The sequence below is a fragment of the Pyricularia pennisetigena genome, assembly GCF_004337985.1.
Source record: "Pyricularia pennisetigena strain Br36 chromosome Unknown Pyricularia_pennisetigena_Br36_Scf_12, whole genome shotgun sequence".
NCBI lineage: Eukaryota > Fungi > Ascomycota > Sordariomycetes > Magnaporthales > Pyriculariaceae > Pyricularia > Pyricularia pennisetigena.
In genome coordinates, this window is record NW_021940924.1 from 21,632 (window position 1) to 36,912 (window position 15,281).

Here is a 15,281-nt window from a genome sequence, read left to right on the forward strand (position 1 = left end):
AAAATGCTGCGCCTTTCGCTGGAACTGGTCGGCGAACGCGACGGGGAGCGCGAACGCTCTTTTTCAGGGAGGGTGCGACTGAGGAACCAGCCGCTGATCACATCGTCAAGTTCGAGAACAATTCTCCTAAGCGCGGCGTCCTCCGGGGCCTGTAAGCTTTCGAGCTTGGCTGCAAAGACCTCTTCGAGCCAGCTGCCGACTGTTTCCACGTTTTCCAGCTCCTGTTGCAGTGTTTTGATGGCCAGGGCCGGGAGGCTGGAGTACCTTCCGCGGCCGGCCGGCTCAGGCGCGTTAGCGGTGCGCGTATCGAAAGACACGTGTTCCGACTCGGCCTGGCCCTGCGGAAAAGCCTGCGGCGTGCTCTGCGGGCGCGCGCGGCGGTTTGAGACCTCTGGTGAGGCCATGACGACCGGCGCCCGGAGGGCGAAAATTCTTCAGCTGTTAAGCTTATTGGTGTGTTTGGGTGTGAATCGCTAACAAAGGTGGGTCTGACCCATGAATGGTGGAGGATGCTTGGACTTGCACCTGAACTGAGCGGTGTAATAATCCATGTGGGGATGCTTCCAAGGCTGGCACGCTGAGTGTCAAGTGGTCGGCGCGTGCCGGCTGAGCCCGTCTGAGTTGGCGTCGTCCCATGGAGAAGGAGGGGACGCTTGCCTTTGGCGAACATCGTTCAGCGGAGACCTGGGAGAGGAATTATGCTGGGGGGGAGTTCGCGGCCTTGGTCTTACAACATTGCTGACTGCATTTGGGACTGTCGCTTCTGCTTGGACTTCTTCCAGTCACTCTCAGAAACGTAGTCTTTTTTGTCTGCCTGACTAAGACCGAGGGCGGCCGATGCAGTGGCATCTTAGAGAGATGAGAAGAGGAATCGTATACGATAAAGTGATATATCCAAGTGCGTCTAGGATTTCAGGTCAACAACTTGCGTGGGGCGTGCGGGGTTGGACAGGGAAAAGGACTGCGCAGGTGGGGTCGGGGCAGTGGGGTGATTAACCTTAACGGGTCCGGAAGCCTTATTACAACCCCTATTCGCTCCGCACCCCGCACAGCCAACCGTAAAAGGGCTGATTTTTCCGTTATTAACGGAAATTCGAGATATTATTACGACGTACAAATCGTTGCAATTAATAAAGATTCCGCCAGGGATAACGCCAACAATACGTTAACGGAGGCCGCCAACGCCAAAAATCGTTTATATACGTTTTTAAAGCCTTTTTTCCACCCGTTAATTATAAGTGCCGGGGGCCTTATGGAAAAATCGACCGCACAGGCTTATAAACAGTTGCAAAAACCAATGGGCCCCGTTGCGGCCTATAACGTTATTACGTTCCCGTACCTTTGCGGCCGCCTCAATTGCAAAGAATATACCACGTCGAATTTAACGTTTGATTTTATTATTTGTTTTGCCATTTGTTGTGTTATTTGCTGTACTATTTGATTTGCTATTTGCGTTACTATTAATTTTATTATTTGTTTTGTTATTTGTTTTGTTATTTGTTTTGTTATTTGTTTTGTTATTTGTTTTGTTATTTGTTTTGTTATTTGTTTTGTTATTTGTTTTATTTGTTTACAGCCCTTTTATTACTATTGCAATTTTTCTCTTTTTTCTTTTTAGGTTTTTATTTCAGTATTTTGTTTTTATTTTTATTTATTATTAACGTTTCTACGTTTGTAATAATAAACCTAGCAATTTTAGCTTAGGAAAATAATATACGCGAATTAAAACCCTAACCCTAACGACACAATTGAGGCGCTTCAGGATTTTAGTAAACACAAGGGCCAGACAGAGGATGATTCTTTTACCCTTCACGATCTGAAGAATAGCTGCCAAGGTATATGTTTCCCAATGGAGGACCGATTGGAATTCTGTGCAGAACTCATCGACAGGGATGGAAGACGGACTGGGCCATTGAATTGTGGGGCGTGTTTGGGCTGATGGTCGGGTGCGTCTCGGGAAACTCCTTTGGGAAAAAGAGAGTCCCTCAGACTACTGAGGATTTTCCCGTCAACCTCGAGAGCGCTTGATCGATGCGAGACCAGCCTCAGGAACTGTATCACCTTATCGAAAAGGTCTTTGAGTTCATCAGTATTGATAAAATGTGAGAGGTGCTGGTTCCTGTAGACCGCAGCAAGGGTAATCAGGTTGCTCCATTGACTAAAATGCATCAAAGAACAAATGTCAGCGTGGGGAAAGGAGAAGAAAAAACACGAGTCCCCAAAACTTACCCAAAACGCCTCATGTTTGCTGGGTAACGCTGAACCGCCCGCTGACTACGATAGATGAGTCAAAGTCACTTTACGGTATGGAATGTTTTATCGGCTCTGTTTGCCCAGAGACTGCATGCATTTGGGCCGCAACTCATTGGTTCGCCCGTGCAGTCCGCAAAAAGAAGGTAGCCGACTAGCCTGCGGAGAGCCAAAGGCAAGGTTATGCGGTATATAATTGACGTATAAAGCCCAGCTTCTCACAAAGGAAATCCGCAGGAAGCGGTGGCGAACTTCAGCCAATTTCTCATGGCCAACCAACCAACCAACCAACCACACCACAGGCAGTGACCCCAGCAGCCCATCCCAAACAGAAAACAAGGGCATCCTTGGCTGGCTGTTTCGCAGAAACGAGGCTTAGCATGTTGTGCGGACCATCACAGGCCGGTTCTTACACCCACCAGACCCCAGCGGCGACTCAGTTTCCACGCGACGCACGGTGCGTTAATCGCCCCAGTCAAGGCGCAGGCAAATAATTTTGTACTGTTTGGTTCGTAGCGTGCGAGGGGTCAAATCATGTGCATGGTCATGTGACTTCAAGCAGAATATAGATTTATGTGGTCTTGTAAATAGTTATTTTGTTATTCCAGTCGCGATCATATAATTCACAACCAAAGTAGCCACGGCCGATAGCCCGTGATTGACCAAGGGAACGGAGAAATGTACAAATGAGAGAAGTGGAAAATCATCGAGTCTTGGTTGACAAAGCCTTTTTGGTGCATGGGGTGGCTTAGGCATCGTGGTTTCGCTTTTACCCTTCGCCATTTGTGAGAGTGAAGCGATGGGAGGTAACAGAGCAGTAATGTATTCGAGGCAGCAAATCGGAGTGGTCTGGGGTGCGGAAGGGCTGCCTATACCATATGCCGAACTTGTGTTATTGTTGGTTTTCATAATCGACTGTGTAGACGCGTTTGGCGCGCGTGACACAGGGTTCTGTAGTCTTTCATTGATTTATCCCCCATATTCTACAGATTGAATGTCTGCATTGAAGGCGGAAGACACATTTGCTCCAAACTGTATGCTCCAGTCCGCTTTGGGTGTTTGTTAAAGGGGGAATATGTTTATGGGTTTCAATTGCTCGGTTAACTTTTGGTTATTGTGTTAGCCATGCCCACAACAGTTTACAGCACCAAAGAAAAACCCCCGTCCTAATATGTTTGCCACCTGCACCTGTATCGTCTCAATTAAGCTTAAAGGCTAAAGTTTGATTCCTGCTAAGCAATCCTAGATTTGAATCTGTTCACATGGTAATAAGCGTGTCCATATATGGACTATGTAAGTGTGATCATTGTAAATACTTAACCCTGATCAATATTATACCCTCCCAGTATAACGGAAGGTTTTGAATATGTGTTGCTTAATGGAAAGGGCATCTATATTTGGTTTCGTGCCTGGGAATGCATACTTATGTTTTGCCGAAGTATGCGGGGTAGATATCATGATCGGAGGAACTTGGTTTGCATCAGTCGGCATGTGGGGCTGAGTTGGGTGAGGGTGACAAAACTCGGGTGAGACTTCTCGCGAGTCATGAAATAGGGATGAAGTGCTAACCGAATGGCTAGATGCGCATTTCGTGACCTAAATGCATTCCTTGGTGTCCATGGTAGCGTGCAATAATACACTGACCCCGAAAGTGTCTCAAAATAATCGCTGTCCTAGCGCGAAAATAAACATGAGCAAGCCATTCCTGTCCTCACCAAGCGCTCTATCTCCCCCTCAGACGCTTAATAATGCCATTTGCCGTTTATACTCGGGTTCAACGAGGCTGGCTTCCAAGCAAGGTAATTAATGGCGCCAAAATCATGGCCGAAACGATGGCGAAAAAATCCCCGATGCTGCAGCCCGAGCAGCTCAAGACATCCGTTGATCGACTTCCGTGGCAGTCGTAATTACTTTTTTTGTACGAGTGGGAAGGCCCTTACCCCTCCATTTCTTACCCCTCCATTTCTTACCCCTCCACACCTTAACCCCCTCCCCCAATACTCAATCCTTTAACAGGTTACAAGCGTAACACTCTGACATTCTTAAATAGCAGTACATTACCCCTCGGAAGACAACTTGTTTCGCCACATTCAATTTTACCTTGACCTGTTGTGAATAATTCATCATACGTTCCACTATCGATCAAAGATGGCACCTTGCCCAAATTGTCATGGTGACGGGTTGGATGGCACCAAATGCCCAGGTTGTGGGAAAGTAAAGTCAACCTCCTAACAGTAAGTTCATCGACAGCGAATATTTAAGTTATCACTGCTCCTTATATGGTACATTCAGTCTGACAAAGGTCTTTTTCCAGATTCCAGCCGATATCGTCCTCCTCCATCCCCACCAACATTTTCCTGAGAAGCGGATCTGTTACCTGCAACGGTGCCCACCATTTTTCCACTTCTGGCGTTCCAAACACAATGGCGATGCCACGACGAAATTCGAGATTGACATCAGGATTGCATACGAATCGATGATTGATCCTGGGATCGAAAACTGTACTGAAGGAGCAAGTTGGCTACCAAGTCTGAGAACTGCAAATAAAATACACGCGCAAGATGACTTACAATCCATTTGATACGGGGCTACTGGTGCTGTACCCTTGAAGTGACTCTTCCGAGTTTTTGAACCATAATCCGAGGTTTTCTAGCATGTCTGTGACCGGCCACTCCTTGGTATGAGATCCGGAAAAGTACTCGACAAGTGTTGTCTTGGGCAGTATATGTACGCCCAAATACTGCTGGACCTGATATCCATGTTGCTGGAAGAATATGGGTTGGCCTTCTGTTGCGCCATTACTCCACCAGAAGCAATGTAGGATTGTATGCGGACCATTTTTGCCGAACCAAAGATTCAGGATATTTTGCAACCGCCTATTTGTCAAAATGGCTCGCAGGATATTGATTCCCGCCTTGGTCCACAGGTTCGTCTCTTCCAACTGAGCGGCCCCTAGAGCGGCATAATCGTCCTCCCAGTGTAAAAACCCATCTTTATGAATGATTGATATATCCTCCATATTGATCGGGTGGCATGATTCGTCAACCACNGGCAGCAACAGGTGCATATGGCAGGCTCAAATTCCAATTCTGTTTTTTACCCGCACTTTGGGGTGAAGTTAATGCTGACTTTTCTGAGGGGTACTTTTTGTGACGGGCTCATTCCTATTGGCCTTCACCTCCCATAGAAAGATGTATATCAGAACGCATCGATCCCATCATCACACTGGCGGTGTCTTTTTTAGGTTAGGACTAAGCTAGACCCTAACAGGTAGGAATCTTTGCAGCTCGAGCCACAAAAAACCAATATTGAGGAGCAAGGGGTTCGAGTGCTTTGCTCCCACTTACCTGTAGCTGGTTGCCTATGGGCTTCTCGGAATGCTACGTTGGTCGTCCGGGCCGGATGCGTTGTTCCGTGCAGCAAATTAAAAAGCGGTGAAGATCAGCAGAATGGGGGAGGGTAGATACGGACCAGGCCATTTTTAAATCCTTTATTGCGAGGATTGGCGATCAGTAATATGGTGGGGTTTCTTGTCCTTGTGGCTTGTTGGTTCGCTTCGTGGTTGCTCGATAACAAGCTAGGCAACTAGGGTGGGTGGGTACTCACTAGATTCGCTGCCTCGACTAACGCCTCCACCTTGAATGGCAGGCAGCTCTGTCGACTTACATCATCCCAGCAAAAAACGGGCCCCTCCTTTCCACAATTCCTGAGCACGGACTACAACAGGTGTGGCATCTTCTTATTTTACGCTGACTGTCTGTTTTGTCTATCCCTACCCGTAGTTGCCGTAGGTGGACCATTCGTTCTTTCCATTTCGTGCACATGCCACCATGGAGCAGCACATTAGCCCTTTCGACACTCTTGGTTTGGAGTATGGAATTTACTCAAAAGACCAGATCCAAAGCGCCTTCCGAGTGGTATCTTCGATAACTCATGGAGATTCTCGTAGCGAGAGCACGTCCAACAAGCCAAAATGGCTCACTTTCGAACAAGTGACCAACGCCAAAAACTTACTGCTTGATCTATCGCAAATGGGATCGCAATTTACGGAAAATGCAAAGAAATTCAGCATTTTCCCCCGGACAGTTTTTGTGGAAAGAAAGGACAGAACGAACGAAATCACATTCATATCCCCCTCAAAGCTACAGATCCACGAGTCATTAGCTCTTTGCGATGAATGTCAGGCTATTGTGCATAAAGAAGACCTGCGACGACATCGGCAAACCCACAACAATTACTGTTGCACACATTGCGAGGCCGAATTCTCACGACAAGAATATCTGAGCCATCTTACTGTCAATGACCTTGACGAATGCCAAATTTGCTGCAAAGCTGTTACGAAAGGGGCGTACACCAGGCACCTGGAGCGCACACATGGATGGGCAAAGTGCCCCTTTTGTTCAACACTCTACCCTAGCTTGGACCGGATGCAAGAGCATTTGGGCGCGACACATCTGATGAGACGTTGCAGTTCTTGCCCCGAAAATAACATACACGAGCTGTCAGTCCATGTTTCTGTGGGTCATCAATGTGTGACCTGCCTTTGCGGGGCCGAGATTTGCAACGAATCGCTATTGGGTCATTTAGAACGGCAACATTGGTTTTCGGCCTGCTCTAGCGGCGAAGTTTGTATTATGAGCGGTTACGACGATCACGATTCTATTTTNGACGGCGCGTGCTGAGATAATTTTACACCACTTTTGCCCAGTGCAGGGGTCTTCTTGTACGCCCCATTCATAGAACTCCACACTCGTACCGTACAAAAACATGGAGTGTGACCCATGATTACAGGGCCACCCTCCGCCTACGGAGCATGGTTCCGCTGGGTCTACCCAGCTCGACCACAGTGATTGCTTCCATGTCCGGTGCTTTTCTAGCCGCTATGGACTATCAGCCCCGCCTTTCCGAAAAGCCGTTTGGACCGTTGCCGTGGATGCTTAGGTAATTTAGTGTGGACTTCCTAGCTTTGCATCCCAGAGTGGCCGGCGTCTAATGCAAAGTGAATAAAGCAGGAGCATGGGACGAAAATGACGATGGGCGTTCAGGGGCTTTTGGACGAGTTTGGTTCCCAATAGGTTCCAAGCAGGGTCTGTCTTGGCGCATCCGAATTTTTGATCTATTAGTGAATGCCCTGGCTGAGTACACTAGCATAGTTATGCCTCTAGCGACATGTGGATCTGAAGAGCCGCGGTGGACGAGCTACGGCGCTTGACACTTCGGCGCATTAAAAGGAAGCGCGTTTGAGTTTTCAATGCACGAGATAACTACATGCGAAAATTTAAATATGAGCGCGCGCTAAGCAAGTTGTGGGGACAAAGCCACAACGTAGTACCATTCAGACGAGTAAATTAGTAGCTGAAGACTAACAACAAACACGTGCAACCATAGCGCGATCTCTCACTAAGTGAAAATTTGTGACCTTACCGAATTACATTCCTACGAGCACTTGCTGTTCCCTTCTCGGCTTGATCCAACTTGTATATTGTCGCAGCTCTAATCATGCATTCCACCTAGTGGAATTGTTACCCACTGAAATTAAACTCTTGTATCCGGTGATAGATCTGCTCTGCCTCCTCGTACTGCCCAAGCAATGTATATACCTCTGCAACATTATTTTGGAGCAGCCCCAATGTTTCCTTCTCTATACAATGACCCCGGAATTCCAACACCGTTTGCGCATGCGGTAGATAAGAAGCCCATACGTCTCGGTTTTCATGCGTTGGCCACGGAAACCTCTCCGAAAGCTGGCACACTACCTTTGTCACTTGCTCACCTTGATCGCCCTGCATTTGGATCCAGTTCCGCATCGCAACATGCACAAGCCGATGAATGTCGAATCGATCTACTGTTCCACGATCCAGTACAAACGCATACCCTTTCAAAAGGCTTACAGCTTCGATTTTGTCCCAATCTTCTCGCCCATCAGGCAGCAGCGATATCGGAATATCCTTTTCCGCAAAATACGCGATGTTCCGAAGGTAGGATGCTGCCAATGGTGCGTCACGCGCAATCTGTTCGAAAGATATAAGCCACGTTGTAGCTATCGCGTTGGCCGTCTTTTCGTACCGGTCCTGTTCCCCGAAATCTCTGCTAAGCATGGCGATCATATTTTGATTGCTAGCTTTGCAAATTTGGGAGAAGCTAATGGAAGACGAAAGGCAGGTAACAGCATGCTATTTCCGTCACGGCTTTAGCGGCTTTTCTGCCCCTGGCCAGAAAATATAGTCCGCCTTACACGATGGATTCTTGCGACAGCTGCTATTCGCTATTGGTTTATGGGCTCAATTCTCTGCCCTTCGGTCGCAAATGCAGGCGTCGCAGTGACCCGCCATCGCCTCTCGGACCAACAGCAACGGATCCAACCTTCGCACCTTCCGTTATCGGTGGTTTTTGTTGGGTCAACCCAAAGTGATTCATTCTACAGGGCTTTTGCATCCGATAGAAAAGCAGAGCTAGCTCATTTCTGAGTGCGGGATCTTTGGTTAATGCGTAGGTATATGGGCCGAAGCCCAAATGCAATACACTAAAAGCCGGCAGCCCCCTCCTGAAATTGTGGGCCTGGTAGGCGGGATAGCCATGGCCAGTCATTTTAGAAAAATTTTCGTATTGAGACAGTTCGGGGCATCATTGGGCAGAAGCAACGACCCAGATCCTTGTCCGGGCCCCCAAAAGTCCAGTTGCCATCATGCAACGTCGACCCTGCCATTTGCCGCCCCAGTCCGCGAATCGGATTGCGCTTTTGCTCCATACGACAAAATGGAGGGCCTCCCGCATAACTGAGCAATTCTGTTCGTCTGATAAGCTGCATATGCTGCCCACTATTTGGTGTGTATGTTAATAATGTCTTGGAACCGGTTATGCAGTCGACCAGGCCACCCTCAAGTAGCCATGCGCACATTGTCCAAGAGAGCATTGTTGACCACTTGACCTTGTTAAAGACAAGCTTGAGAGCCGGTCGAGGACTCATTGGCAAACTGCAGTGTTGCCACCGCCAAACTTTCTAACCATGAGCCGTGTGGGGTCCACGGATCCTTGCTTTTCTCCAACCACTAAGATGCCTCCCCTGAGACCCTCATCCTCATCCATGGTTCAAACCACGTTCTAGGTCGAACAATCGCCAACCCCTCAAATCCAGAATTCAGTCTACAGCACTTTTTCTCGGCCATATATTAGTGTACAAGTGCACCGACAAAACTGGCTACCATGAACGCCAGCGCCACTACCACCACTACCACCGCATTTCGTGACCTAAATGCATTCCTTGGTGTCCATGGTAGCATGCAATAATACACTGACCCCGAAAGTGTCTCAAAATAATCGCTGTCCTAGCGCGAAAATAAACATGAGCAAGCCATTCCTGTCCTTACCAAGCGCTCTATCTCCCCCTCAGACGCTTAATAATGCCATTTGCCGTTTATACTCGGGTTCAACGAGGCTGGCTTCCAAGCAAGGTAATTAATGGCGCCAAAATCATGGCCGAAACGATGGCGAAAAAATCCCCGATGCTGCAGCCCGAGCAGCTCAAGACATCCGTTGATCGACTTCCGTGGCAGTCGTAATTACTTTTTTTGTACGAGTGGGAAGGCCCTTACCCCTCCATTTCTTACCCCTCCATTTCTTACCCCTCCATTTCTTACCCCTCCACACCTTAACCCCCTCCCCCAATACTCACACCATACCCCTTAATACTTTAGATTCAGCTTGGTATTTATCCGGCTCTAGAAAGAGCAATTTCCCCAGTTGTACCTACAATCCGCGCCACAGAAGCCCTTTCCATCCCCCCGTTTAGCCGTGAAATTTGTGGGCCTGTTTTATTTAATTTAAGTATATAAAACATACCTAAGTAACCCGGTAGGCTCAAAAGTTATTGTCAGACTTTTCTCGAATTAGCGGTGACGTCCTTGGGTAGTAGTGTGGATGCCCAAAACTAAACACCAGACATGTGCCTTGCATCACATGCTCCTCCCAGTTTTACCCGCTGAGGGATTTATATCCTTTAACAGGTTACAAGCGTAACACTCTGACATTCTTAAATAGCAGTACATTACCCCTCGGAAGACAACTTGTTTCGCCACATTCAATTTTACCTTGACCTGTTGTGAATAATTCATCATACGTTCCACTATCGATCAAAAATGGCACCTTGCCCAAATTATTATGGTGACGGGTTGGATGGCACCAAATGCCCAGGTTGTGGGAAAGTAAAGTCAACCTCCTAACAGTAAGTTCATCGACAGCGAATATTTAAGTTATCACTGCTCCTTATATGGTACATTCAGTCTGACAAAGGTCTTTTTCCAGATTCCAGCCGATATCGTCCTCCTCCATCCCCACCAACATTTTCCTGAGAAGCGGATCTGTTACCTGCAACGGTGCCCACCATTTTTCCACTTCTGGCGTTCCAAACACAATGGCGATGCCACGACGAAATTCGAGATTGACATCAGGATTGCATACGAATCGATGATTGATCCTGGGATCGAAAACTGTACTGAAGGAGCAAGTTGGCTACCAAGTCTGAGAACTGCAAATAAAATACACGCGCAAGATGACTTACAATCCATTTGATACGGGGCTACTGGTGCTGTACCCTTGAAGTGACTCTTCCGAGTTTTTGAACCATAATCCGAGGTTTTCTAGCATGTCTGTGACCGGCCACTCCTTGGTATGAGATCCGGAAAAGTACTCGACAAGTGTTGTCTTGGGCAGTATATGTACGCCCAAATACTGCTGGACCTGATATCCATGTTGCTGGAAGAATATGGGTTGGCCTTCTGTTGCGCCATTACTCCACCAGAAGCAATGTAGGATTGTATGCGGACCATTTTTGCCGAACCAAAGATTCAGGATATTTTGCAACCGCCTATTTGTCAAAATGGCTCGCAGGATATTGATTCCCGCCTTGGTCCACAGGTTCGTCTCTTCCAACTGAGCGGCCCCTAGAGCGGCATAATCGTCCTCCCAGTGTAAAAACCCATCTTTATGAATGATTGATATATCCTCCATATTGATCGGGTGGCATGATTCGTCAACCACTGGCATGAAATTATGCCTCTTAAACACTGGAGCCCAGCCATCAACAGAGGGGGTGTTTTTGTCATTTACCGACCCAGTAAATGCAGACGCCTGGGCAGTGTCCCTTCTTGGCTGGTTGAGCGTGCTGGTATTCGAATATGAAGCTTCCTGGACAGAATCGCTAGTTCGTAAAACTGTTGTGAAGTAAGCTGATGGTTCGGACTGATACTCGCTGGTGTCGGAGCCACCTGTATACGGTATTGGGGGCGAGCTGTTTGCTAATGAAATGGAACTTCCATCAAACCCTCTTGATTTCTTGGCCGGCTGCGTACAAATGGACTGCCAAGGCGACAGGGCACAATTAAAGGGCGGAATGGTGCTCTTAGCATCGACTACAAACGCGTCGTCGTCTTTCCCATTCGTCTTAGTTATAGCAGCAGGATTGTTGACGATAGTTTTCGCTATGGTTTTGCGGAATTCGGTCATGTCGAAATGCCAGTTAAAACTGCCATCGTCCAGCGCGGATGTTTTGGCGTTTTTGGCGATCTCTTGAGCGAATGCTAGGACGTAGACTCCACAGTCGACTGCATTGGTTTGTTTAGGAACCTGGACGCGTCTTTTTTCCACCGGTGCGTTGTTGCCACAGGTATTGAGGTATTTGAGCCAGCTTGCGAAAGTGCACTCGTGCATTTTTTCCTGCGATTGCGAAGGCCCGAGTGAATCGAGAAACCATACAATTCGACTGCTGGCGTCCGATTTGGTGCTGTCCGTGCACTTAAACATGGCCAGGAGGTACCAATGCTCGCTGCTCTTGTCATGGACAGGCATCAAGACAAGATCCGACTTTAAAGGATCACCAGTTTCTGCTTTCCACTTTTGCTCAGTGTCAAACCGCTTGAGCAAAAAGCTATTGACAAAGCAAAAACCGTAGCGCTGCGCAAGATGGTACATATATTCGTTAACGATTTTGTCGTTGAGTCGTGTCCCTGGATCGAGGAGAGATATAGAGTCTGGTAATGTGCTCAGCCTGTGGGGCTTCGAAGCCACCGGTGTTTTTAGTGGTGTAATCAAGGCAGTGGCATAATGACCACCAGCACAAACGCTCCCTTTCTGCTTCTTCGGTGACAGATCGTGCGAGATGAACCTAGGTCGCTTTTTAGCGATTTCAGATGATTTTTTCAAACATTTGGGCTTCGCAGACAAATAGGGAGCCACGGTGCGGTTGACAGCGCCATCAATGCGGCAATTCGAGGTTGCCGTCAGGCTTTGGTTTGCTTCGTGGTGGAACAACGAATTTGGCGATAGGGGGGGCAGTGTCGGGAGAGCTGACGACGGTGATCGCGTTGAATTGGTCGTAACCTCAATCTTGTCGACCGAGGAGTCGAAGGCAACAGTTGCAGCCGGTGACGGCGTTTCTATGGGGGATACGTTGAGGCTGCTTAGCCATTTTGAGCTAACACTAGATAATCTTGGCGATAAACAGTGCGCGTCGTAAGGATAGTTTCGCTCGCTTGCTGCAAATGGTTGTGATGGCGATATTTTTTCTGAGCCGAATACAACTGGCAAACTCGGAGGGGTTTCAATAGCTGTTAGGCTTGGGGATGTTGGCAACAGCTCAGAAGGGTTAATAACGTTTTTGTTAGATAGAATTGATGGGGTTATCGAAGGCAGTCCAATGACAGTTGATGTTTCGGGCAATGCGGATCGCAAGGGAGAGGGGGCCAGTTGCGACGAGTTTATCGATTCGCCGGGGCTTCCTAACAACGGAGCGGTCGAAATTGATTCATCATTGTCGCAACTGGCAGGAATTGCCCGTGCTGAGTGTGCTGAGCCCTGAAGTGACGCAAATTGCGATTTTGTCGCAAACTCGGCTTCGACAATCAGCCCGAATCGGTCACGGCCGTAACCATCGGGCAATTCGTTTGGTTGGACTCTAAGTAGGTTAGTTGTCGGCTGGTTGACGATATCGTTGTTGCCGCTGGGCCTTACCTGGTAGGTGGCACGTTTGTCCCACGAATTGTCTGAGTGATACGCTTCAAATCCCAGAGTCGAATCGAATTGGCACCTTCCACATTCTTTATTCGCTTGTCCCTCGCATGACCGGCAACCCTTTCGACAAGTGATTGATTGAGAATTTCCACAGCCTCTGACCACTTTGGGATCCTCACTGCTATCGTACGAAGTTTGTTGCAGTAATGTTCTCCTTCTGAAATCCAGTGGTAGTGCTTGACGATTTCCTTACCCCACTGCTTACTGACGGTGATAATGCTTTTCTGCAGTTCATTTTGACGATTCTTCTTCTCTGCAACTCTCTCGTCGAATTCTTTCGATGGATTTGCATTTCTCTGATCCTCAGTAAGTGCCTTGAGAAATGCCGCATTCCAGCAGATGAATTTGTTATCGAGGGCATCTTGCGTCCGAAGTAAATCGTTCCGGATTTTCTTGAACGACTCAAGATCAGGTGCTTTAAGGAATTTTTGTATTTCCGTAGTTTGATGAGGAGCTAAAAGGTCCACATTATCAAGGATGTCGTCTACATCCAGTTCATCAATCATAGTGGCGGCAAATGATGCCAAAAATGGATGTCCTAATTTTGTTCCTCTGGAGCCTGGAACTGGCGTGGCAGCTATTTTTCGTGGGACTGAAATCGAACGGTGATTGATTGCAAACTCACGACGGAGTTACTTCATTTAAAAGTACTGGTCAGTTTTGTCCCGCTTGAACTTTTTTTTCGTTACTATTGATTTGACCCGCTTTTTGACTGACCAGTACATTAACGCTAAGTTCCTTGGGGTTAGTGGAGAAAACCGATTGATTTGGGGGCCCAAGTACCTGTAGCAGCTTGGGGAGAATGCACCCAACACTTATCCGCGCTCGTAAGCCCCTGGCACGTTACGGGGCCTAGCCGATCTGCAATGATAGGCGGGGGAAACCAGGCTCCTCTACTCAAGCGGCAAAGGGGTTCAACAACGCCCTTTCTGCAGCCGTAATTGGTCATTGTGCGGCCTGCATTCAGTCACAGTATCTTCGCTTAAACTTTGGCTACAAAGACACGCAGCATGCAGCGCTTGGCACTGAACAAGTGGCCAATCACAGAGCCCAGCCATGGTGGATGGGAGGATGATATAACCAATGACGAAGACGAGTGTTATGCCGATTTGTATTGGGGTTCAGACTCACCGTAATTGGGATTCAACACATTCATCAAACACGAACCTCCTCCCGGCGCTGAAGCGGNTATCTTCGCTTAAACTTTGGCTACAAAGACACGCAGCATGCAGCGCTTGGCACTGAACAAGTGGCCAATCACAGGGCCCAGCCATGGTGGATGGGAGGATGATATAACCAATGACGAAGCCGAGTGTGATGCCGATTTGTATTGGGGTTCAGACTCACCGTAATTGGGATTCAACACATTCATCAAACACGAACCTCCTCCCGGCGCTGAAGCGGGCCGTTTAGGGTCGGTTACCAATAGGAACGGGTCCGGTTCAAGTTTATCAGGACCTTATTTCGACCCCACCCAGTACATGCTACCCCAAAATCCCTCCCGCGAATTACAACTGTGCCAAACGACAGCTTGCGCATATTAACCTCAACCTTAGCTACCAAGGTATATGGGCTGTGTTAAGTATAAAAGCTATTTGTTTCGCGCTTCGAAACATTGATAGTAGTGAAAGAATTTAAGATTTATATACATTGATACCCGTGCCTGTTGAGTTTTTTACGTTATCACCCGTGTTCACTCTATTTAAAATATCTATTTTCCAAACTCGAAACGAAGATGAGCGGTCTTCCATCGCAGCAGAACGAACAACAAATACAAGGGGGACACTCCAGTAGATTTACAACCCCTGAGCCGTTTAGCAAGGAAGATATATTACAAGCCAAATTGAAGGAGTACGAAGCCATGAGAGGTAGGACGACCAACAGATCTGGTCGAGACACGAACGACGGCCAAGCGAAGATAAGCCCCGCAGGAAACAAGGACGAGGAAGGGGGATCGCATAAACATT

At 47.9% G+C, this 15,281-nt stretch overlaps 3 protein-coding genes across 4 annotated transcripts; all 3 read right to left on the bottom strand.

The window, feature by feature from the left end:
* Positions 1–1,802: 1,802 nt before the first annotated feature.
* Positions 1,803–2,169, bottom strand: PpBr36_10906 (uncharacterized protein; the record flags this gene model as incomplete). 2 transcript variants are annotated; one of them, XM_029898013.1, is made up of 1 exon in its annotated part: positions 1,803–2,073. In XM_029898013.1, a coding segment is annotated over one exon (264 nt), but the record flags the coding sequence as incomplete, so codon positions are not given. The 2 variants fall into 2 exon arrangements, with proteins under 2 accessions (XP_029743651.1, XP_029743652.1); XM_029898014.1 differs by having other exon boundaries at positions 1,810–2,169.
* Positions 2,170–7,772: 5,603 nt separating this feature from the next.
* On the bottom strand, positions 7,773–8,357 carry PpBr36_10907 (uncharacterized protein; the record flags this gene model as incomplete). The annotated part of the gene is made up of 2 exons (XM_029898015.1): positions 7,773–8,033; positions 8,142–8,357. The coding sequence occupies 2 exons, from the start codon at positions 8,355–8,357 to the stop codon at positions 7,773–7,775; spliced, it is 477 nt and encodes a 158-aa protein (XP_029743594.1).
* Positions 8,358–10,803: 2,446 nt separating this feature from the next.
* PpBr36_10908 (uncharacterized protein) lies at positions 10,804–13,820 on the bottom strand (the record flags this gene model as incomplete). Its single annotated transcript, XM_029898016.1, has 2 exons — positions 10,804–12,409; positions 13,255–13,820. 2 exons carry the CDS (start codon positions 13,818–13,820, stop codon positions 10,804–10,806), a joined length of 2,172 nt encoding a protein of 723 aa, XP_029743657.1.
* Positions 13,821–15,281: the final 1,461 nt, after the last annotated feature.